The following is a 23,023-nucleotide window of genomic DNA, read 5'->3' as shown; positions in this document are numbered from 1 at the left end:
GCAACCCTTCAGTACCTTTTACATGTGAATATATGTGAATATATTACCTGGCCAAAGAATTAAAATACACTTTCTTAATCAGCAAAAGACTTAAAAGTCTTTTGAAAGTTTTTCAGGAGGAAATCTTAACTAAGTTATTTTTTTTTTAGTTTTTTTTTTTTTTTTTAATTTATTTATTCATTTGACAGAGAGAGACACAGTGAGAGAGGGAACACAAGCAGGGGGAGTGGGAGAGGGAGAAGCAGGCTTCCTGCCGAGCAGGGAGCCCGATGTGGGACTCGATCCCAGGACCCTGGGATCATGACCTGAGCCGAAGGCAGACGCTTAACGACTGAGCCACCCAGGTGCCCCTTAACTAAGTTATTTTTAAGTAATCATAACTTTGCCACTCCTGGGCCCTTCAATTCTTTCTACAAAGTGTGAAATAAAGATTTTGAAGGGGAAGGGGAAGGGGAAGAGGAAGAGGAAGTGGAGGAAGAAGAAGTGGAGGAAGAGGGGGAAGAAGAAGAGGAGGAGGAGGAAGTTGTTGAAGTTGTTCTAGGTGTTGGCTTTAGAAACTCCATGATTAATAAAGTGCATGAACATATAGGAAGCAGGTGAAATAAGAAGGTGATCTGTAGGGCACACATCTATAAACTATAGGCCACCAGGACCAGGAAAAAGAAAAAAGTAATTTGGTTTGGGACATGAATTAAACATTAGTCATGAGTTAATCGTTGTTGAAGCTGAGTGATAGGTAAATCTTACTATTCTCTCCATTTTTATGTAACTTTGAAATCTTCCATACTAAAAAGGTTTTTTAAAATACATGTATATACGTTAAATGCAATGTGGGATCCCAGATTGGATCCTGGAACAGGAAAAAGACATGAGTGATGGGTTAGCCTGGTGATGGGTACTAAAGAAGGCACGTACTGCATGGAGCACTGGGTGTTATACGCAAACTATGAATCATGGAACACTACATCAAAAACTAATGATGTAATGTATGGGGATTAACATAACATAATAATAAAAAAAAAAAGAAAAAGACATGAATGGAAAAACTGGTGAATCCATATAAAGTCTGTAGTTTAGTTACTAGTATTGTACCAATATAAACTTCTTAGTTCTGTTAAATGCATGATGCTTTTGTAAGATGTTAACATTAGGGAAAGCCAGGTGAGGAGTATATGGGAACTCTTTGTACTATCTTTGCAAGTTTTCTGTAAACCTAAAATGATTTCAAAACAAAAAATTTAAACACACACAAAGCAAAGAGCAACACAATAGCCAGGATTGAAGCCCAGCTCCACTCTTCCCAATGCTAGATCTCAGGCATAACCTAACCTTCGTGTGATTCTGTTTCCTCACCCACAGGGTAGGGATGACAAACTCCCAGGACTATGTGTTGGATTAAGGGATTTAACACATGTAAGATTATCAGGACAGTGTCTAGCATACAGGAAGCTCTCAACTAATGCTACCTACTAGTAGCAGAAATGGAGGTGGTATTACTTAGCAAAAAGAAAATGTAATGAGATAAGAGAAACAATGCTGAGTAAGTGAATTTATAAAATATGTACACAAAGTTAATCAACCAAGAAAATCATCAATTTTGCATTTAAAATGAAAAACAAAACTCAATGAAAATAGGCCAGGAAAGGGCATCATTCAGAAGGACAGAAACAGTAACAAACATGCATATTAAAAAGTTTTAAATAGGGGCACCTGGGTGGCTCAGTCAGTTAAGTATCTGCCTTCAGCTTGGGTCATGATCCCAGCGCCCTGGGATCAAGTCCCGCATCGGGCTCCCTGCTCAGCGGGAAGCCTGCTTCTCCCTCTCCCGCTCCCCCTGCTTGTGCTCTCTCTCTCTCTCTCTCTGTGTCAAATAAATAAATAAATAAAATCTTAAAAAAAAAAAAAAAGACCTGTGACAACAGGGGTGCCTGGGTGACTCAGTCAGTTAAGTGTCTGCCTTCGGCTCAGGTCACGATCCCAGGATCCTGGGATGGAGCCCCGTGTCAGGCTCCAGGGAGCCTGTTTCTGAGCCTGTTTCTCCCTCTCCCTCTGCCCCCCACCCCTGGCTCGTGCTCTCTCTCAGATAAATAAATAAAATAAAAAAGACCTGTGACAACAGAGAGGGGCAACTATTTTTATTTCCAATACACAGATATGAAAAATGAGTCTCAGAGAAGCTACATAACATGCCTTGGTTCACAAAGCTCATAAGTAGCAAGTGGCCTAATGAATTTGAGCCCATCCCCAGCAATTCCACTCCTAGATATGTCTAAACCAGAAATGTGTACATGAGCTCACCAAAAGATTAGGATAAGCTGTTCACAACAGCTCTGTTTATAATAGCCAATCCAGAAACTTTCCCCATGTCCTTTAGGAGAATGGGTAAATTCTGCAAAAATCATATCATGGAATACTATATAGTCACGAGGATAAACAAATCGTAACTACCCAGATCAACATGGGTAAATCTTATGTAATACGAAATTCAGTTTACACAGCGTTTTGTTTTTTGTTTTAAAAAAAGGCAAAATAGGTGCCTGGCTGATTTGGTCAGTAGAGCACGGGACTCTTGATCTAGGGGTTGTAAGTTTGAGACCCACACTGGGTGTAGAGATTACTTAAAAACAAAATCTTTAAAAATAAATAAAAACTAAAATTAAAAAAGGCAACACAAATCTATGGTGTTTGAGGTGAGGAGGGGGTTTCTGGGGTGTTGGTCATGTTCTATTTCTCGATGTGGGTGCTGGCTACATGACTGTGTTTACTTTGTGGAAATTCATCCAGCTATGCACTTGGGATTTGTGCATTTTGCTCTCTGTATGTTGAACTTTTATGAAAAGTCTTTAAAACCTGAAGCTATACTGGGGCACCTCGGTGCCTCAGTCATTTAAGCGTCCGTCCCACCCTTGATTTCAGCTCAGGTCATGGTCTCAGCATTGTGAGATTAAGCCCCATGTCAGGCTCCTCGCTCAGCAGGGGAGTCTGCTTCTCTCCTTCTCCCTCTGCCCTTCCCCCCACTTGTTCGCACACATGCGCTCTTTCTCTCGCTCTCACTCTAAAATAAATCTTTAAAAAAAAACACAATACTGAACCCATGCCTAACGCCTATGCTGCTTCTCCTGTACTACACCGCGCCCCCAGCTGATAACTATGAAGCAGATGATGACACAGAACAGGGCACACTAAAGTGCAACCTGCCAGTCAAGACTGGCTCAAGCCCTGCCCCAAGCCCTACCTGGTAACCTCCCCTTGGAGCACTCCACTGAAGCATGGAACTCCATACAAACTCCTCCTTTGCAGGTTTTCTTGAGCAAAGGAAAGGGATGACAAAGAATTTTGTAGTAACATCTTAAGGGCCCTATTTCCTGAGCCGCAAGTGTGTGCCAGTGTTCCTTCCAGCCCCTTCAACAACTCCGACAGGCCAAAGATTCTCCCCAGTTTATCATGAGAACTCCAAGGCTCAGAGGAGGGACGAGACATAGCCAGTAACAGCTAGGCAGGGATTCACATCCAGGTCTATCTGATCCAAAGTCAGAGAGCCTGAGAAAGCTAGCCCAATATCCTGGGGAATAATTAAGACACAGGCATAGTCACATGGCTCTGGATTCCAGAACCCTTCATTGCACTCATTTCCAGCCCAGTTCTGAGAACTCCAGGTCTCCTAAGTTCCTCCTCCACCCAGGTGAGCCCAGGGGGCACTATCCATTTTCCAGGGCTTTCGAGTGAACACAAGTCTACCTTGTGTATCAGCTAGTTTTCACAATAATGCTGAGTAACAAATCACCCCAATGTTCAGCAGCTAGAGACAACATTCATACCATGCGTCATTTGGAGGTTGACTAATCTAGGTTTACAAAAAGCTGACAAAAAACCGGGACAGGGACACCTCGGTGGCTCAGTCGGGAGGGAGTCTGCTTCTCCCTCTGCCTGTCGCTCCCCCTGCTTGAGCTCGCTCTCTCTCTGACAAACAAATAAAATCTTAAAAAAAAAAAAAAAAAAAACTCAGGATATTGGATATTTAGACAACAGGACTAGCATATGACAAAAATGGGACACTGCCCCCAATGCCTACAGACTATACATTCTTTTCAGATGCATGAAGAATTATAAAATTGATCATATGCTTGACCATAAAGCAAGTTTTGACAAATTTCAAAGATATGAAACCACACAGACTATGTTCCCTAACCACAGGGAACACAATTAAGATAGACATCAACACCAAAAAAAAGTGATAAAGCTTCCCCCACCCCTCTGGTCCAAGCTGCCCAAGGCTTTTCTCACTGCCACATCCCTTCATGGCAGAATGAGACATTTACTGAGCACCTCCTGGATACCAGGCTGGGCTGCTCTCTGGGCAGGGTGCAGGGACTCTCCCAGAAAGGGGAGAGACATATTCTCAATTATGCCTTTCTGAAGGGCATTTGTGACTCAGGCTTTACACCTGTCCTTGTCAGATGGTCCCATTCGATGCATACTTTAACCTAGATACCTACAGGGCAGCCCTAGTTAACATACAGGTAAAACACCTTCATCCTGACCAGCTGAGACCACCAGTCTACATCAGTGAAAAGTCTGATTCTTAATTCATATCAAAACTCAGCTTTAATTACTTTAAAACACACATGGCCAAAGGTGGAAACATAACACCCATCTTAGGGTTGAATTACTATCATTACTAAATCAGAGACTCGGTGATCTATGTGAACAGGATAGATTTGATTCATGCTAGGGCCAGACTCCCCAGGTAATTCTGGCCTATCGACGACCTGTCCTGGCACGCTGATTGCTCCACAGACCAACTTCCCATGTACCCTAGTCATTCGTACTTTGATATTACAAAGAGGGGATGATTTTTTTCTCTGAATAAAGAATCTTTTTCTTCACAATTGCTGTCCAACAATGGAGCTGGCTACTGAGTAATAAAGTCACCTCTACCGATCAGTGGAGGTGTTCAAGCAAAGCCCAGACATCTGCTTGATGAGGATGCTGAAGAGAAGGCCTGAGCAGAAAAATGCCTCAAGGACGTTTCCAAGGCCTACAAGAAACTGCTATGGCCACCTTTACCTGTTGCTGCAAACACACCAATGGCCACCAGGTGGTGACAGAGTCACACCATCACTGCAAAAGCTTTCGTGGCCCAGCGCACAGCTTTTCTTAGAAATACCAGAAACCTAATTGAAAAGAAATAAAAACAACTAAATTTAAAAATAGGATTACCATATGACCCATCAATCCCACTTCTGGGTATACAGCCGAAAGGATTGAAAGTAGGATCTTGAGATACGTGCTCACCCATGTTGATAGCAGCATTATTCGCAACAGACAAGAGATGGAAGCAACCCTAGTGTCCATTCACAGAAAGATGAATGCGTAACTAAAACGTGGTCTCTACGTGCAGTGGAATATTATTCGGCCCTAAAAATGGAAGGAAATTCTGACCCAAGCTACAGCAGGGATGGACCTTGAGGATATTATGCTAAGTTAAATCAGCTGTCACAAAACAATACTGTACGATTCCACTTTATACAAGATACTCAGAGTAGTCAAATTCATAGAAATAGAAGGTAGAATGGCAGTTTCCAGAGAGTGGGGGAGGGGGAAATGAGTTGTTTAATGAGTGCAGTTTCAATTTTGGAAGCTGAAAAAATTCTACAGATCTGTTGCATGACAATGTGCATGGAGTTAACATGGCTGAGTTGTACACTTAGAAAAGGTCAAGATGGTAAACTTTGTTATGTATTTAACCACAATTAAAAAAAAAAAACAAAACAACAGAACAAAACTGAGTCTGGCATGTAGAAGGAATCTGGGATTATCAGGAGCAGAGACTGTCAATCAGGCCTTTGGAGTCACTTTAATCTCTGGGCACCCCAGCACAGGTTGAGTACTGATGGAGGACACAGTCCAGCCTGGGACAGGGAGGCCTGCATCTGGGAAGAGGTGGGCATGACTCTGGAAAGGGCCTCTGGGCTCTTGAAGGGGCTGTGTCTGGGTGGCTGGAGTGGAAGGAGGGGTGGTCTGTCAAGATGCACACACAACTCTTGGGCCACAGATGCTTTTTGGTCAGTCCCTACCGTCACACAGCAGAAATTCAGGTCTTCTTTTGGTCTTGGCAAGAGGACAACTCCACCTTGATCAGGGCGCCTGGGTGGCTCAGTCTGTTAAGCGTCTGCCTTCCGCCCAAGTCATGATCTCAGGGTCCTGGGATGGAGTCCCACATCGGGCCCCCTGCTCAGCGGGGAGTCTGCTTCTCCCTCTCTCTCTACCCCTCCCCCCTGCTCTCTCTCTCAAAAAAATAAATAAATTTTAAAAAAAAGAGGACAACTCCACCTTGAGTAGTCCAACAAGAGATCCTTAGCTCATGAATGCCCAACAATGGCCAGAGCATCACTGATCCCTCTTGATTTTCATATTCATTCAAGAAGTATTTGTTGAGCACCTACTCTAGCACCTATGTGTCAGGCACTGATGAGTGCTGGGGATAAAGCCATGAACATGGCAGGGAGCATCCCTGCTCTCTTGGAAGTTACATGCAAACGGCAGTCATACAATAAGCCAGTAACACAGGTGTTAACTGCAAGTAGACAGGCCCTTTCCCAAGTGGATGTCCCATTGCCTGAGAAACGCAGGCAGGTGGAGGGGACCCAGGTGGCTATCACCATAGAAACCACATGGCACAAACTGCCCTGAATCTGCCAAGACTGAGGTCTTGGAGTGAGTGAATGCTGTGAAATGCTGTGAAGCCCGGGAAAGAAAAGACAGCAATGGCCCCAGACATCTCATTGATGTTGATTAATCGAACGATTAGTACCATTAATCCCTGCTACTCAAAGTGCAGTCCCCAATTCAGCATCACCTGGAAACTTCTTAGAAATGCAGCACCTCAAGCACCACCTGAGAGCCTCCTGGACCGAAGTCTGCATTTTAACAGGATCCTAATGTGATTCATGTGCAGAATTCGGGAAGCCCTTTATTAGACCATTAGTGGTGGTTACCTCTGAGGAAAATGGGGGTGGATGGATGAGACGGGCCGTCTGCATTTTAATTCATACACTTCTGTATCACTTGTATTTCATGGGAGGCTTTTAAAATTAAAAAAGAAGAGCGCCTGGGTGGCTCAGTCGTTAAGCATCTGCCTTCCGCTCAGGTCATGATCCCGGGGTCCTGGGATCAAGTCCCGCATTGGGCTCCCTGCTCAGCGGGGAGCCTGCTTCTCCCTCTCCCCCGCATGTGCGCTCTCTCTGTCAAATAAACAAAATCTTTAAAATAAAAATAAATTTAATTTAAAAAGAGGCAAAATGTATTAAAAGCATCTTAGAAGACAATGCCCTTTATTAAAGGGGAGATATAAAATGCAAATAAAAGTACTACGTATCTCAAACATCACACAGACGCCCTGTACCTAAACCTACGTCCCCACAGCTTCACACGATGTCCACCCGCCCCACTCCTCCCCGGGGGACCTGGCCTGCTTCCGACCCCCAGCAACAACCTCGAGTTGAGAACACCGGTGTCCCATTCGGAATTCTTCGTGACTGGGACGTGGGCTGCTCACGGCCAAGCCTGAGCAGCCCTGCTCCTCCACCCTCGTGCGGGTCCGGCTTGAACCTTCGGCCGCCGCCTCCCGCTCCGTGAGGGCCAGCACGCCGGGCCAAAGTGTCCTGACCATACAAGTATCCACACGCCCCGGTTCCCTGTGACAGCGTGGGACTTAAAACAGTACCGAGTTCCTGCTGCTCATGAGTCCGGGCTCGGTCGGGCGGTTCTTCTGGACCGGGCCAGATCAGGTGAGGCTGGACGGCTTAGGACCGCCTGGCTGACGCGACCGGACTCTGCTAAACCTGCGAACCACCGTTCCCACCTCTCTCAGCAGACTCTCCCACAATCCCTCACGGGGCAATTAGGGGATTCCCATTGGGCAAAGCAAGTCACGTGAGCCGCGTGGGCGTGGCTTCCGGGGCAGCTGTTCTCTAGGGGCCATTACTGGAATCCTCTTCCACAGACTCTGTGCCTCTGACCCTCTCTCCTTCACTTCCAGGCCGTATTAGCCAGCAGATGCCGAGCCAGCGTCTGGATCTTGTCAGAACACTCAACTTTGCCATCCTAACTGAACCCCACCCTTCCCTCCTACTGTCGTCTCACATACTCCCTCCCTGACCTCGGGTGCTCGGCACCTCAGCGCTTACCTCCTTCTGCTTGTCACACTGGCCTAGGAAACACTGGGCCTGGGATCAACCCGGATGTGACCCCATTTCTCCAGGGCAGCCACGGGCTGCAGAGCCCACTGGAGCACTGTGTGCCCCCACACTCCCAGTCAAACCACAGAGGGGCTGTCAGCACGACTCTGGCAACCAGTCGCCCCCGCCCGCCCCTGTGGGCTCTCCCTCCGGGTCCCCATGGTGGCCAGGGGCTGCGGCCAGCCTTCTCCCTCAAGCCTCCCCTTCCTTCCTCTTAGCACGCGGCCTGGCCCCCATGCCATTCATTATTCCTCTGCTTTCTTTCTTCAAAGTCCCTCTTTTTTTTTTTTTTTTAAAGATTTTATTCATTTATTTGAGAGAGAGAGAGAGAGCACACATGAGAGGGGGGAGGGTCAGAGGGAGAAGCAGACTCCCCGCTGAGCAGGGAGCCCCATGCGGGACTCGATCCTCGGACTCCAGGATCATGACCTGAGCCGAAGGCAGTTGCTCAACCAACTGAGCCACCCAGGCGCCCTTCAAAGCCCCTCTTAACCTCTGGCATGTTGTGTATAGATGTTGGCTTATAGCTTGTCGGTACTCTCCAGAATCTAAGCCCTCTGAGAATAAGGTTGTTTGGGAGAGTCTTGGGTTAATTCTTGTATCCTCAGCACCAGAACCACGCCAGGCACAGGGGGACCCTTGATGCCTGTTCATTTAATGCACGAAGCAGAGAACAGTTCCAGTGCAGAGTTCACGGGAGGTGCCAAGTTAACGGGTTTGCAGTTAGCAGGGCTGCCTCCCTCAGAGGACAGGAAAGAGCTTCAGGGCAAGCCCTGGGCGTCGGTGGAAGAGGCAGCCAGGAGCAGGCACTGGTGGAAAGCCCCTGGTGGGTTGTAGGCCAACTCACTGAGGTGCAACCACTGACCACCTGCCTAGGAATCACCTCTGGGAGCCTATGACCAACTCCAGGGTGGGAGGACTGGAGGGCAGGTTGTCCCAGAGGCTTGCTGCATCTGACTTTAATGTAGGTGTTTACAGACTGAGTTGCCTGTGAACCCTGGAGATGAAGATCCCCTGGCCCCACCCTCACTGGAGTCACCCATCAATGCTGACAGCCCTGCAGGAACAGTCAGTGATGGAGCCTGGGCTCTGCAGTCATCAAGGGAGAGTTGGGGGTGGGGGACAGAGGACAGGAGTCCAGGCCAGGAAATCAGCAAAGGCACAAGGCCACGTGGCAGGTGTGGCCCAGCCATGGAACTGACGAGTATCCAGCTCAGCTGCAAGAGCTGCAGGAAGGAGCCCTAGTCTCATTCCCAGGCCTTGGCTCTGAAGCAGGAACCAGGACTGAACCAGGACTCAACCAGGCTCAAATTGAGCACAACTGTGTGTGACTGGGTTGAGGGCCACCTGGGGAGGGCTCTGCCATGCTGACAGGACCCCATGTGCGACTTCAGCAGGGCAGGGGTGTGTCAGTCAGACTTCAACCCTGGTGTCCTACTTCCCAGTCCTCTTTAGAGGAGGGGCCCCCAGCAAGAGGATCTGTCCCCAAGCCTCCCTTGGGAACCAGAGGCACTGAAGCAAGAGTCTAGAGATGGGTCCCAAGCAGGTACCCATCCTGTGGTGAACTGAGACCTCAGCCCCCAGGCATGGCCACATGCCAAATCCCATGAACCCCACTGCTTAACACCTCACTCCCTAGTCCAGACCTTCTCAAACCTGGCACCCACCCTTCTTCAATCCCCAGCTTCCAGCTAAGTGCCCGTCGGCCCACTGCACCATGATCAGGGTGGACCACAGCGCAGGCCCCGACTGCTGCCATGGCCTTGGCAAGTTGAGGCCACTATGGCCAGGAAGTTCTGCCCAGCTGCTGGCCACTCCTTGTTTACCAGTCTCACCTGGGGGCTAGGCTCATGGCAGGCCAGGTCAGCCATCCATGGCAAGGCCAAGCAGGGTCCTGATGCACCTTCCCCTCCCTGCTAACAGCCAAGAATCCTCAGAGCTTTGAGACAGCCATTGGGTGCAGATGAAACTGCCCCCAGCACACTGGGCCCCTTGGGAGAAAGGCATCCAGAGCCCCAGACCTGGGCTGTGCAGACAAGGCTGTGCTCTGAGGTGGGCCCAGGTCTCCATATCCCTCAAGGCCCCAAAGACAGTCACCAGGAAACCAACCCAGTGACCAAGAAACCACAAGCAGGGACAGGAGAAAGCTGGAGTCTACAACAGCATAAGGAAAAAGGGAATTTTATTTTTCAAGAAAACGTACTAACAGGTTGAGGGAAGAAGCACGTTGGCCACGTCCCCTGTTCTAAGCAGGGGTCTGAGATGAGGCCAGACCTGACCAGGGCTTGGGAGGAGCTAATGGGACTCCCTGTGGCACTGGGAAGAGGACCAGGCAGGCCCAGGGGTGGGACTTTGTTCTGTTAGCACCAGGAACCGCCCACAGCCACTGCTGGACTCGGAGACAGGACAGCGGGTGGCCCTGCTCTGCCTCCACCTGAGCAGTCTGGGGAGGGGCTGGTGGCAGAAGGCTCCCTGCAAGTGGTCATCTGAGCGTTTTTCTCAGATTCACAGACCAACCTCGGTCCCCCCAGCCCCCTGTAAACACAAGAATGAGCTCGTGACCACCAAGTCCCTCAGGACAAGATGAGGGTCCGAGACGTGTGGCTGGGCTTCAAGCGGCCCAGGAGCTGCCGGGCTTTCTCTTGCATGAAGAGCTGGTCCCTGGTCCCCCCACAGGCCACTGTTTTCCAGGCACTGGTCATCTGCGAGGAAGGAAGAGAGTTACCATCCAGGCAGAGGCAGCACGCTCCCAGTGAACGTTGTGAGCATGGCCAGGAGAAGTGGGGGATATTTCCATGACCTTCCTCCCTTCTGAAGCCACAAGTATTCTTGTGCTCCCTCCACCTTCCCGGTGGCCCTGGGGAAGTTCCTCCCGTTTCTGGGCTTCCTCAGATGTAAAGCAAGGAGGATGGACCAGGCAACATGGCCGTGCCCCTGCCCATGTGGCATGAGCCTCCTCACGTGGAAAAGCGACAGCCAAGCAGGCCAGTGGGAAGGAGCAGCGAGAAATTCCGAGACAGTGAGGTGCGAGCAGCCAAGGCAGCCCCTGCCCCTGAGCACAGACATGTGCTAAGCAACTAAATACAGAGACAATGATTAATTACAAGTGAGACCACGCCATAATAAAGGGGCTCATGGGGGGTGGGAGGGGCTCTCCAGCACACAGGCTCCCTCCCTGAGGGAGCGGCGTCCAGACTGAGATCTGAAGCATCAGCTAATCAAGCAAACAGAGCCTGAGAAGGGCATTCAGGCAGAGGCAACAGCCTGGGCGATGTCCCCACGGGTAACACCACATTAGTGGCCGGCACTCACAGGGGCAGGTGCTGGAAAGTGGCTTCGGGGCTTCGGGGCTGCCACCGGCTTCTCGGGCTTGGCCTGCAGGAAGCCCTCGTTGAGGAGGCTGGTGTCTTCTTTGATGCCTGGCACCGTGAGGCTGGAGGAGCTTGACAGGACATTTGTCGGCTGCAATGAAAGCCGAGCCAGACTCACCCTTCTGCCACAAGCGTGGTGGGAAGGAAGGAAACCCGTCACAGCCCAGCAGCTCCACCCCCGGGCTATTGGATCTTGGGCAGGACATTAACTTCTCTAAGCCTCGGGTCCTCTTCCAGATGGGGACTGCTCTGTCAAGTGCCTGTTTCAGAGCCTGGCACCTAATAGATGCCCAATAATGCCAATCCCTTTTCCATGGAGCTGGCTCCTCCCCGACAGGCCTAGTTTCTCCTGGGACCAGAAATCTCCATCAGTCACAGATACCAGCATCAACCGGCACACACAGAGCTGCACAAAGTACCCCCAGCCTGGCCCGCCTCCTGGCTCGGCTTGACCTTTACCATCCTAATATTCTGCTGGGCTTGGTGCTCTGATAAGAAAGAACCTGAGGCTTGAGAAAACTAAGAGATCCCAGAGAGCAAGAGCCAGCGTTGGGACTCTGCCAGGCCCACCCCACCTCAAATCCCATGTTCTAAACTACTTAACCACACAGCTTTACTGTTTGGCAAGTATTTTACGTGCCCAAGGCGATGCCTGTTGCAGGTATGGCTGAACAGGACTAAGTCCCCAGCCTGGTGGGGCTCCCTGCCCAGTGATGCTTCTCTGCAATCTGCAAGGGCTATGGCTGCAGCAGTCCAAACTCCCCAGATCTGCAGGATCTGATCAGGCAGTCCTTTGTCTCATGCCCCCTGCATCCCCCCAAGCCTCTGACTGCCTCCCACTGGGCGATGCACCCCACTGTCAGCTGCAAGGGATCAACAATGTGGCGTACTTTCTGAGGGCAGGCTCTGTCGACAACAGCCCCCTTCCTGAGCTCAGCCTGGAGCTGGACAGCACCCTTCCCAGGGCTGATGTGCCCCAACCACCTGGCTGTGCCTTGAGGAACATTACTGACCCTCTCCACGTCACCAACTCTCTCCACGTCACCCCCATGAGAAGGTGCTGGGGACCCAGATCCATGGTTTTCAAACATGTTCTAGAAATACAACTCTAGCAATGCTATAAACCCTTCTGTGAAAGACATATGCAGAGCTGCCTTGACTGAAATTGGGGGTGGGTGCCCAGCCCCACTTTCTCCATCAGCCCCTTACAGCTGAGCCTGACACCCAGAGCCCAGTCCGCGAACCACCAGACCACTTCACTGCCAGGGTCCCCTCACAGCTAAAGGGTTCTAAAGGCAGAGGGCCTCCAGGGAGACTCCATCCTCCCTGAGGCAGAGGAGCCTTCTGCAGTTCTGGGCAGGGGGAGCAGGTGACGGGGCAGCTTCTCTCTCAGACCCCTTACCAAGGACAGCACCTTGGGCAGCGTGGACATTACCAGCTTCACATCTTCATCCACGATGTCAAGAGCCAGGGACTTGCGGACCTTCTTGATGGGGCTCCGCCGTAGCTAGGGGTGGGGAGGAGGGAGACAGAGCAGATGTTTGGGATTCCCCCAAGTCACCACCAGCACTTTGGGGACGCCTGCCCCAACTACCCTGGTCACAGAGCCACACCCTGATGCAGTGGCGCCTTCGAACCAGGTCCCCGGCTGGCAAGGATTGGCGGTGTGCAGGTAGACCAGGAGACCCTGGCCCCATCACAGATTTAGCACCCAGGGCAGACCGTCCTGCCAGATGCAACCACAGAGAGCCAAGACACAAACACCTCCACCCAGAGACCCACTCCTCATCCCCAAATGGACCATGCACAGCCCCCAGGCCTCTAACATGCTAAACACACCCCTAAACAGGCCCAGGACAGAATCATCCAAGTTACACTTCAAATATCCACCTGCAGATGAGGAACACAGACATGTAAAACTGAGGGACACAGGCCTGCTACAGGAATACCCAGCCCCACACCTGTGCCTCCAATCAGCAGGTCAGGGGTCAGCTCCAATACAGGGGAGGAGCTCTGGGACTAACTCACCCCGCAACCTAGCAGTACACCCTAAACAGATGCTGCCATGGCTCAGAACCACCACCTGACACGGAGAGGCCAGGGAGGGCCCTGGGTCAAGTTCTCTGAACCTACACACCCAGGGGCCCCTGCCCCATGGGCCCCTCCCACACCAACTGCCCACCTTCCCCACACACCCGTCTGGCGCATTCCCATCTTCCCACCTCTCCCCAGAAGAAAGCTTGTGCAAAAAAGGGGGACATGGAATCCGTCTGCTTTCAGGAAACACACACGTGGTGCAGCAAGGGCGTGGCTTCTGGGTTGGCTTGGGACAACCCCTGCCCTGCACGCTGCACCCAGGTGTCCCTGACCAGTGTCCCCACCAGCTCTCCACCTCACCTGAACCAACTGTGCCCCACCTTGCTCACACGGCCCAGATGCGTGGCTGACTTCGTCTGAGGACTTTCCTCTAAATCCTCTCTTTGTGTCCCTTTCTACTTACTCCCTTACTGCTGTGTGCATCGAGGGTCACTGGTGTGTTTGTCTAGTATCTGCCTCCGCCCCCTCACCTCCAGGAGGGAGTGACCTGGGTCTGTGTCACCATCCTATCCACTGCACCCAGCCCAGAGCCTACTTTAGAAGGGTCCAAACACAGTGAGTGCTGCTTAAGGAAGGGCCTAGCTCAGAGGAGATAAGGGGAAGGTCCCGAGCACCAGGGCCTCACTTTGGTGGGTTTTGTTGATAACCACTTTGGGCAACAAAGGTCAGGGGCTGCAGCTCCACCTTCCCCCGTGACCAACTTTTACCAGCTATTCCCAGACTCACCCCCTCCCCACTCTCTCCCCACGTCCTCATGGCTCCACCTCCCTTAGCCCAAACTGCCCAGGCTGGCAGGAAGGGGATCTCCAGCCCCCCCGGCCACTCACCCCAGCCTTCCTCTTCTGCTTCTCAGGCCTCGCCTCGTCCTCAATGATGAGCTCGATGCCGGCCTCCGAGCGCAGCACCTCTTTCAAGTCCTCCTCCAGGTGTGGGGTCTGGGGCTGTGGGTGGGGTGGGGCAGCCCACGTGAGGCTGCACAGCCAGGCTCTAGGACCCAGCCACAGCCCGGCTGCCCGAGGTAAGGCAGGAAGGAGGCCCGGGGCCAGGATGCTGACCTCACACTCTGTTGTGACCCTTAACTATGCTGCCTTGCAGGACAGACAAGCAGACACTGACTTCAACTCACTGAGGGCCATCATGAGCCAGGAGTACCCCCAGATCACCCCCGCCACCCTCACACAACCCCATGCAACATCTGTCATCTTCTACAGGTAGAAATGGGAGGCTCAGAGAGAGTAAGCACCTGGCCCAAGGTCACAGAGCTGTGGAGTTAGAACCTGGACACGATCAAGCCCTAAGTCCTCACCCGCTTTGTTCCACACTAATGGGGACTCTTGGTTCCATTTCCTGTTCTTGGGCCTCTGGGGTTCCAGGCGACCCCTCTGGCCTCAGGCGGCAGTGACCAGGGAAGGGAGAGAGCAGCAGGGGTAGCAGACGGCTACCCTGCAAAGTCACTCTACAAGTCCCTACATGCTTTCATTTTAGTTGCCAAGGTCAGATGTGCCCCCTCAAACCAGTCTGGAAAGCATGCCGCCATCTCAGTGTCTGGGAACCATAGCCCTGTGCTTCACTGGGCTCATTAACTCCATCCACTCATCAGCTCCATCCCAGGGCCGAGGAGACCACAGCAAGAGAACCCCACACCGTGGCGGTGATGCTGGGGGCAGGGCAGGCACACCACAGACCCTGTTTACAGGCCAAATGCTTCCTGACGACCTCTCTCTCACCTTCAAGTCATTTCTAGAACACCTGCCTCTGTTTCAGAAAGCCCACTGTGCCAGCTTTCTGTTTTCACCGGGGAGAGCATGACCCTCTGGGAGGAGTGGGGAGAAGGGGGGTCTGCCCACTGCCAGGAAGGTGCCTCCTCACTGGCCCCTCAGGCCCACCCACAAGTTGGCTTCCCTAAGTGCTAGAAAGCAGCGGCAGTTGGTCAAAGGCTTCGGTGGGAGGAGCCACTGGCCACAACACCTGAGCCATCGCGGCTCAGGCCCATCTCCTCCCCGGCGCGGGAAGCGCACTGCAGAGTGCTGAGTTCTCCGGGTGCCAGTGCTTCAGGCCACCCCCACCCCACACACTGAGCTTCACCAGGATGCCACTGCACCTCCAGCACCAGCCAGTGCCCACCCAGCACGTTGCAGATGCTCAGGAGATGTCTGATGAATTGTAACTCAGTCTCTGATCCCCCATTTGTAAAATCAGGATATTTGCAACTTCTCAGGGCTGCGTGAGGTCTCAGAGGGAAAGGGCTCTGTGAGCCGAACACGGGTACGTGGACCCGAGAGACCCCACTGTGCACACCCGTCTGGCTGCACACATACCAGGGGCTTTAGTGGTCCGTACTTCTCCAGGGCATTCTTGAACGGGGTTGGCGTGTGGGGAGTGTTGTCCATGGAGTACTTCTGATCTGGGGTTACAAACCTGTCAGGCAGAAAATGAGGCTGAACGATGGGGTAGGGGAAAGACACCAGCCACTCTGCCACAGACTGCCCATGACTCCCACCATCCCTCCACCTGACCTTTGGCCTCGGCAGCAAGGAGGAAGTTCCCATGGCACTTCCCTACCCACCTTCATACCCCTGAGGATCTTCATCAGAGGCTTAGAGGAAGGGCCAGCCTCAGAAACAGGAAAGAATAGGACACAGTCCTTCCAGCCAGGTGGAAGAATGTTTGAGAATGTTCCTCAGTCATTAGCTGATCAATGATGACTTTTTCATAAACAAGGGAGGCCACACTGCAGGCCCGCAAGAGAAGGGCAGGGGAGCAAGGCGAGAATCCAGGAAGACCAAGTCCCTTCCCCAAGCTCTTCCAGAGCACGAGTGGCAGTAGCATTATTAAGGGAAGACACGTGATACGAGATGGTGAGGCCAACACACGTGCTCAGCATACTCTCTTCCCAAGTCCCCTCAAAATGATCACAGTGGGGACACAAATGGGGAAGGAGAGCTTTAGCAGACAGAAACGTGGGGAGGGAAAAAAAAAAAGAAAGAAACGTGGGAAGGGTCTGGTCCACAAGCAGAGATACTAAAAAGCTTCTATCAGCCCTGGCCCCAGCAGCGAGCGATTTCTGCCTGTGATGGAGAAGCCTCCTGGGGAAGGCCCAGAAGAGACCCCTCTCACACACACACTGGGCCCAGAAGAGACCCCTCACACACACACACCGGGCCCAGAAGAGAACCCTCTCACACACACATACACCGGGCCCAGAAAAGACCCCTCACACACACACACACCGGGCCCAGCAGAGACCCCTCACACACACACACCGGGCCCAGAAGAGACCCCTCACACACACACACACCAGGCCCAGAAGAGACCCCTCATACACACATACACCAGGCCCAGAAGAGACCCCTCACACACACACACACCAAGCCCAGAAGAGAACCCTCTCACACACACATACACCGGGCCCAGAAGAGACCCCTCACACACACACACACCAGGCCCAGAAGAGACCCCTCACACACACACACACCAGGCCCAGAAGAGACCCCTCACACACACACACACCAGGCCCAGCAGAGACCCCTCACTCACACACACACACCGGGCCCAGAAGAGACCCCTCACACACACACACACCAGGCCCAGAAGAGACCCCTCACACACACACACACACCAGGCCCAGAAGAGACCCCTCTCACACACACATACAAGGCCCAGAAGAGACCCCTCACACATACACACACCACAAGTTGGGTGTGGGCAAACCAGCTCTCCACCTGCATGGGGCCGGCATGACCTCCGTCAGCTAGAGGTACCACCACAGCTCACTCCCAGGCCTTCCTGGGACTGTCAGAGGATGTGAGAAACACCCAGGTAGTCAGGAACTTGGGAGCAGAGGCCAAGGTGGACACAGCTGCTGGGGACCCCCTCTGGCCGCCTCCCCCAGCCTACCAGCCATTCCATAGGGAGATAAAAGGCTGGAACAAGGGCAAACCATTCTTTATTTCCTTCCTCAGGATTGAGACTAGACAGGGATCCAGTCAATCTCTTCCCAAATTCTTGTTATCTCCCACACAGGACATACAGAGGCCCCCCCTCTGGTAAAGATGAAGAAGGACAGATAAGTACTGGTCAAATGTAAACATCTCACAGTTCAAACTGTAGTTCAAAGAGATGAATCAGAGTCTCAGGATCAAACATCTCTGTGGGACTTGGAGCTTTTGCAACAAACATGAGAAAACCCTAGAACCTCTCTAATTCATAGTATCTGCAAGAACTGAGAATATATGCGTGTCAGAACACCAAGGGAGGCCAACTTGAAAAGGAAAGACAAAAGATTGCTTGAGATGAGAAAAGTGCAACTCTGTAAGCTGGAGGCCTCAGGTGGGAAAGTACAGGAGCAAACTGGAGAATCAGAAGACAGTCCCACGGTGTTCTCGCAGAGTTCGAGTGGCTTATTAGGACAATGAATAGGAAGATGAAGATGGACAGAGACACAGCAACCGACGAGACTGTGTAGGGAGGACCTAAAGATAGAAGGTAAAGGAGCAGACCGCCAGAGAAACAATTAAAAAAAAAAAAAGTGTATGTTCTTAGCTCAAAGTCTGAGCCTTGAGTTTGAAAATCATGGTGGTGGGAGTTAAGAAACAGCACACCTACATCTAGCTTGGCAAATTTCAGGAATTAACTAAAACAAAAAACAAAACAAAAAAACCCCCCACCAAATCAAACAAAAAAACAAAAACCACAAAAACCAAAACCAAAACCAAACCAAAGCCCTACAAGGATCCAGAGAGAAAGAAAAGATTTGGTACGAAGAAGTAACAGCAGGTTAGGTATCAGATTTCTCTGCAACATGAATGCCTAAGAAAACCAAGCAGAGCCCACGGTTTGGGCTCACAGCTATTCTTCCTCAAGACTTCTAGATCCACCTGCTGTTGTCGAAATACAGTAGACAGCCAGCCCAGAGGTGATGGCACAGGCCCCACCCCCTCCTCGCTCACAGCCTTCTCTCTGGGAAGAACTCCCTCTAACCCAGAAAAGAACCAAATTTTAAAACCGGGGAAAGTCTGTGATTTATGAACCAGTAAAATCTTAGGGGTGTTATCAGCTCCATGTGGCCCATCCCCATTGACACACAGCCCTGGTGACCCCTGACTTCTTGTCTCCCATGCTCTACACCCGCTTCGCTCCAAACCTAGGGGCCTTCTTTTTGTTCTTTACAACACAAAAAAGCATCTGTCTTTTGTGTTTACAGTTCGACCTGCCTGGAATTCCTTTTTCTCAGAATTCTGCATGGGTCTCCCTCCCTGAAGGGCCATCCCTGACGTCCTCCTAAGTTAGAAGCTCCTTGCCGTTACTCGTGCTCCCCCTGCAGGCCTATATAAAATTCCCCTCAGTTTCTAGCACCATCAGAAACATCATACATTCAGTGTTTTGTTTCTTTGTTAATGAGCTGTCCCTTCCAGTAAACCGTAACTTCTATGGGGGAAAAAAATGGGAAAGGTGGGATATAAAACCAGTGGGCACGGAAACCAGTCAAATTTGGAACGAAGTCCAAATAACTGTTGCCTATTAAGTCTTGCATAGGTCAAAAAGAATTTCTGAAAGAGAAGAGAGGAAAACCAAAACAGTCTTTTGTGACAAGAATCTGGATTTAAAGATGAAGCAGCAGATCTCCACTCCAGGCCCAAGTGGGACATCAGGGCCAGACTTCCTCTCCTGCCTGAAACAACGAAGCAACAGTACACCGTGGACGACACAACGGGCTTCAAGACCCTGGGCACCAGAAGGCAGAGGACAGGGACCCAAGAGACGGGAGGCAGAAGAGGATGGCTCTCAGGTACAGCATAGGGACGAAAGCAGAGGAGGAGCCTGGCACAACCTGGAGTCAAAGAGACAAGGGCAAGTGTTCGGGGAGACCACGGCACAGCATCACCAGAGGAGAGAGTTGCATAGGAGGGAACGCCAGTCATCTGCAGACGGGCTGGAGTATCCCGCAGGGCACTAACTGGTGCACACACTTGAGGAGGCCACCTGAGATCAAGATAGAATAATGCAAAAAGAGCAGAGGGAACAGTACTTGACGCTCACGCAGGGCTGGAAACAGCGCTCAATCCCACCAGCCAGACTGGAAATCCTCATCACTCACAAGATAGAGGGTAGAGCACTGGAAGGTCCTGAACTAACTGCTGCTCCGGTCCCACCTGATAAACCTTAAAAACAAGACCGACCCAAAGGATCAAATTATTTCTAAGTGGGCGCCTGGGTGGCTCAGATGGTTAAGCGTCTGCCTTCGGCTCAGGTCATGATCTCAGGGTCCTGGGATCGAGTCCCGCATCGGGCTCCCTGCTCCTTGGGAGCTTGCTTCTCCTTCTCCCTCTGCCTTTCTCTCTCGCTCTGTCTCTCATGAATAAAAAAAAAAAAAAAAAAAAAATTATTTCTAAGTAACTCAACTAACTGTATCCCAGAACAAGGCTCTAAAAAAAGTCTAAGAATACAAAAATATACAGCACTCAGCAAGGTGGAATTCACAACGTCTGGCACCCAATCAGATGTCACCAGGCACACACGGAGAAGCTAAGCAGGTGCTTACAACCCAAGCAAAACCCACAAGAAGAAAAGCCCATTTACTGAAACTGACCCGGAACTGATACACAGCTAAAATCAGCAGGCCAAGGACATTAAGACAGTTGTTATAATTGTACTTCATATGTCCTACAGCAAAGCCGAGATGGAGGATATTTTAGAAGATCCAGTTGAACATCTGGAGACAGAAACCACAATGCCTAAGATGAAACACACACCGGATGGGATTACCAGGGACCAGATGCCGCAGAGGAAAGATTAGTCACTTGAAGGTAGAACAATAGAAACCATCCAAAACAAAATAGAGAGAAAGAGTGAAAACAATGGTAATATCATCAGTAAGCTGTGGGACAGCTCCACATGGCCTAATATGTGTATAATTGTGGAGTCCCTAAAGAGGGCTGGGTGGAAGGCCCGGAAAGAATATTTGAAGACATAAGGGGTGAAGTGTTTCCAGATTTAATGAAAACCCAAAGATCCAAGAAGCTGAACGCCAAGTGAACGCCAAGTGTAAGAAACAAAGAACAATCCATTACAGCACATCATAATCAGCTTGTTCAAAATCAGTAATAAAACAGTACAGGCCAGATGACAGGAGAGCAACATCCTTAAAGCTCCAAGGAAAAATCTGTCAACCCTGAGTTCTATACCCAGCAAAACTACCTTTCAAACACTAAGGCAACTTTTCAGATACAAACTTTCCAGATTCACCAGCGGGCCCAAGCTACAATGTTAAAGGATGACCTTCAGAGAGAAGGAACATATTACCAGGTGGAAATGCAGATCCATAGAGGAATGAGGAGCAGTGGAAATGCTTCTTCATGTGAAAAAAAACCCCAGAAAGGCTGGAGCAGCCGCAGCAGATTAGAAACAGGGATGAGAAGGAAAAGGAGAAAGAAGCATCAATGCCTTTTGTGGCAACAGCGTACCTACTTAAAGGCATAGATTTCAAAAATTCTGGCTTGAACAGAGAATCATTCCTCATGCAACATGTCTGTTAAACTCTAGGTCAACTGTTGAGAGACTGATTTCTGACCAGAGGATTCATAAAGCTTTCCTGAAATTATGTACCATTACAAGGGCTAACATTACTGAGCTGATTTCCCGAATTACACAGCTTACTCAGGAAATAACAAGGTAATGCTCTCCTGCAGCAAAGGTAACAAGCAGAAGCACAGTTAAGCCACTGTCTCTACCTGGAATCCAGAGTCAGGATGCTGCAGGAAGTGCACTTCTGTGAAAGCACTTCCATAAAAGCACACAGCAAGAGACCTGTACAGGTGAGACATGGAGCTTTGTAAGCTCACAGCCTGAGCTCCTCCTGACTGAGCACCACAAAGAGACAGGGAGAACCAGGGCACTTCTGTCCTTCATGTTAAGGCTGCTCAAACACAGTGGATTTGCACTTGAAACTTACACAAGATGGGGAGATTTCTTCATGGCTATTTGGACTCTAGTCCTGAGATTGGAAAACCATCAAATTAAAAACTGAAAATGAGGAACAACAAAGATGAAGCACCAGACCATCCTGACAAAAACAAAGAGGTGTGGTGGCCAGAAGGAGGCTGCCTTCCTGAAACAGTCTCAGGTGTTTTTCCAAAGGGGATCCTGGTCCTGGCTTGGGGAAGGGGTGAGGCCCAAGCTCCTGGACCAGCAGGGGTGGGTGGGCACAGCACTCACGCCGCGTGTTTCTGGTGCAGGGGCGTCTTATCCCGGTGCAGGGGTGTGGTGACCACCACCTTCTGGCTACACACCGGGGTGGACGTCAGTGAGGGGCTCTCCAGCTCCAGTGTGTCCTGTTTGTTCCAGAAGTTCAGAAACTGCAGAGAAGAGGATAGAAACAAGACAAAGTGACAATCTGCAGGGGTGGGGGTGAGACCCTGGACGCCCCCCCCACTCCCCAACATGGCTGTTCTCTGACAGAGGTCTCCCTCCTGACCTGGGAGCACTCCCCTACCAGGCACCAGAAAATGAAGACCAGGGTAGATCAATAGGACCCACTGTCTAGGTTCACATAGACCCCTGGGATTGTCACTGCCCCCAGCCCTGGCTTTTGTGAGGCCGGGGAGGGCCATCCCCCACACCCACAGCACTGCCAACTGTGCAGTCAGGGTACAGAAAGCTGGCAGTCTTGAGAGCAGCTCCTTTTCAGAAGTAAGACTAGCTCTCACCCGACCTGTGGACAGGGGACAGTGACAATGGTGCTGGTGACGTGAACAGGTACAGCACCCCTACACACCACAACTAAGCATTCACACCAAGAATTCCATGTAGTTTTCACAGATCTTCTATGACATAGGTGCCATCACAACACCCCATTTTACAGATAAGAAAGCTGAGGCTAAAGAGGTAAAGGTTCTTGCACTGAGTGCTAGAGACAGGACGCAAATCCAGATCTGAGCCAAGTCTGTGGCACTACTCTCCCCATCTTTGCCCTGAAGGTGCCCCGGTAGCCCAGGGCCACAAGCAGCCCTTGGGTCCACAGCCCTGAGCGGGGTCCCCATCACCCTGAGCTGTTTGTTGGGCAGCTCAGGGCTCGCTGTCCTTCTCTTGTCAGCTGCCCTTACTTGGGGCCTGCTATAGCTGAACGGTGTGGTGTCCTCCCAAATTCCCATGTTGAAGCCCTGATCCACAGGACCTCAGAACATGAATGTATTTGGAGACAGAGCCTTCAAAGAGATGATTAAGGTAAAATGAGGTCATAAGGATGGGCTGGTGTCCTTAGAACATTCTACAAGGAGCAGGTTAAGAGATTATAAGAGAAAGGAGATTAGGACACAG

General features: G+C 50.8%; 1 protein-coding gene across 3 annotated transcripts in view; it reads right to left on the bottom strand.

Moving 5' to 3' along the window:
• Positions 1-10,405: 10,405 nt before the first annotated feature.
• The window catches only part of MYBL2 (MYB proto-oncogene like 2), a 34,193-nt gene continuing 21,575 nt past the window's right edge, over positions 10,406-23,023 (bottom strand). The window contains exons 9-14 of one of the 3 annotated variants that reach the window (XM_035006348.1): positions 21,923-22,062; positions 16,027-16,126; positions 14,536-14,649; positions 13,026-13,118; positions 11,553-11,702; positions 10,406-10,942 (exon numbers count right to left, since the gene is read on the bottom strand). In XM_035006348.1, the coding sequence (XP_034862239.1) occupies positions 10,814-10,942; positions 11,553-11,702; positions 13,026-13,118; positions 14,536-14,649; positions 16,027-16,126; positions 21,923-22,062 (726 nt within the window). In that variant the 3' untranslated portion in view covers positions 10,406-10,813. Of the gene's footprint in view, positions 10,943-11,552; positions 11,703-13,013; positions 13,119-14,535; positions 14,650-16,026; positions 16,127-21,922; positions 22,063-23,023 lie in introns of all 3 variants that reach the window. The other 2 variants (XM_035006349.1, XM_035006347.1) reach the window with 2 other exon arrangements.

Source organism: Mirounga leonina, unplaced genomic scaffold (genome assembly GCF_011800145.1).
Source record: "Mirounga leonina isolate KUSES-001 unplaced genomic scaffold, KU_Mleo_1.0 Mir_150, whole genome shotgun sequence".
Taxonomy (NCBI): domain Eukaryota; kingdom Metazoa; phylum Chordata; class Mammalia; order Carnivora; family Phocidae; genus Mirounga; species Mirounga leonina.
This window is presented reverse-complemented; position numbering and strand designations above follow the sequence as displayed.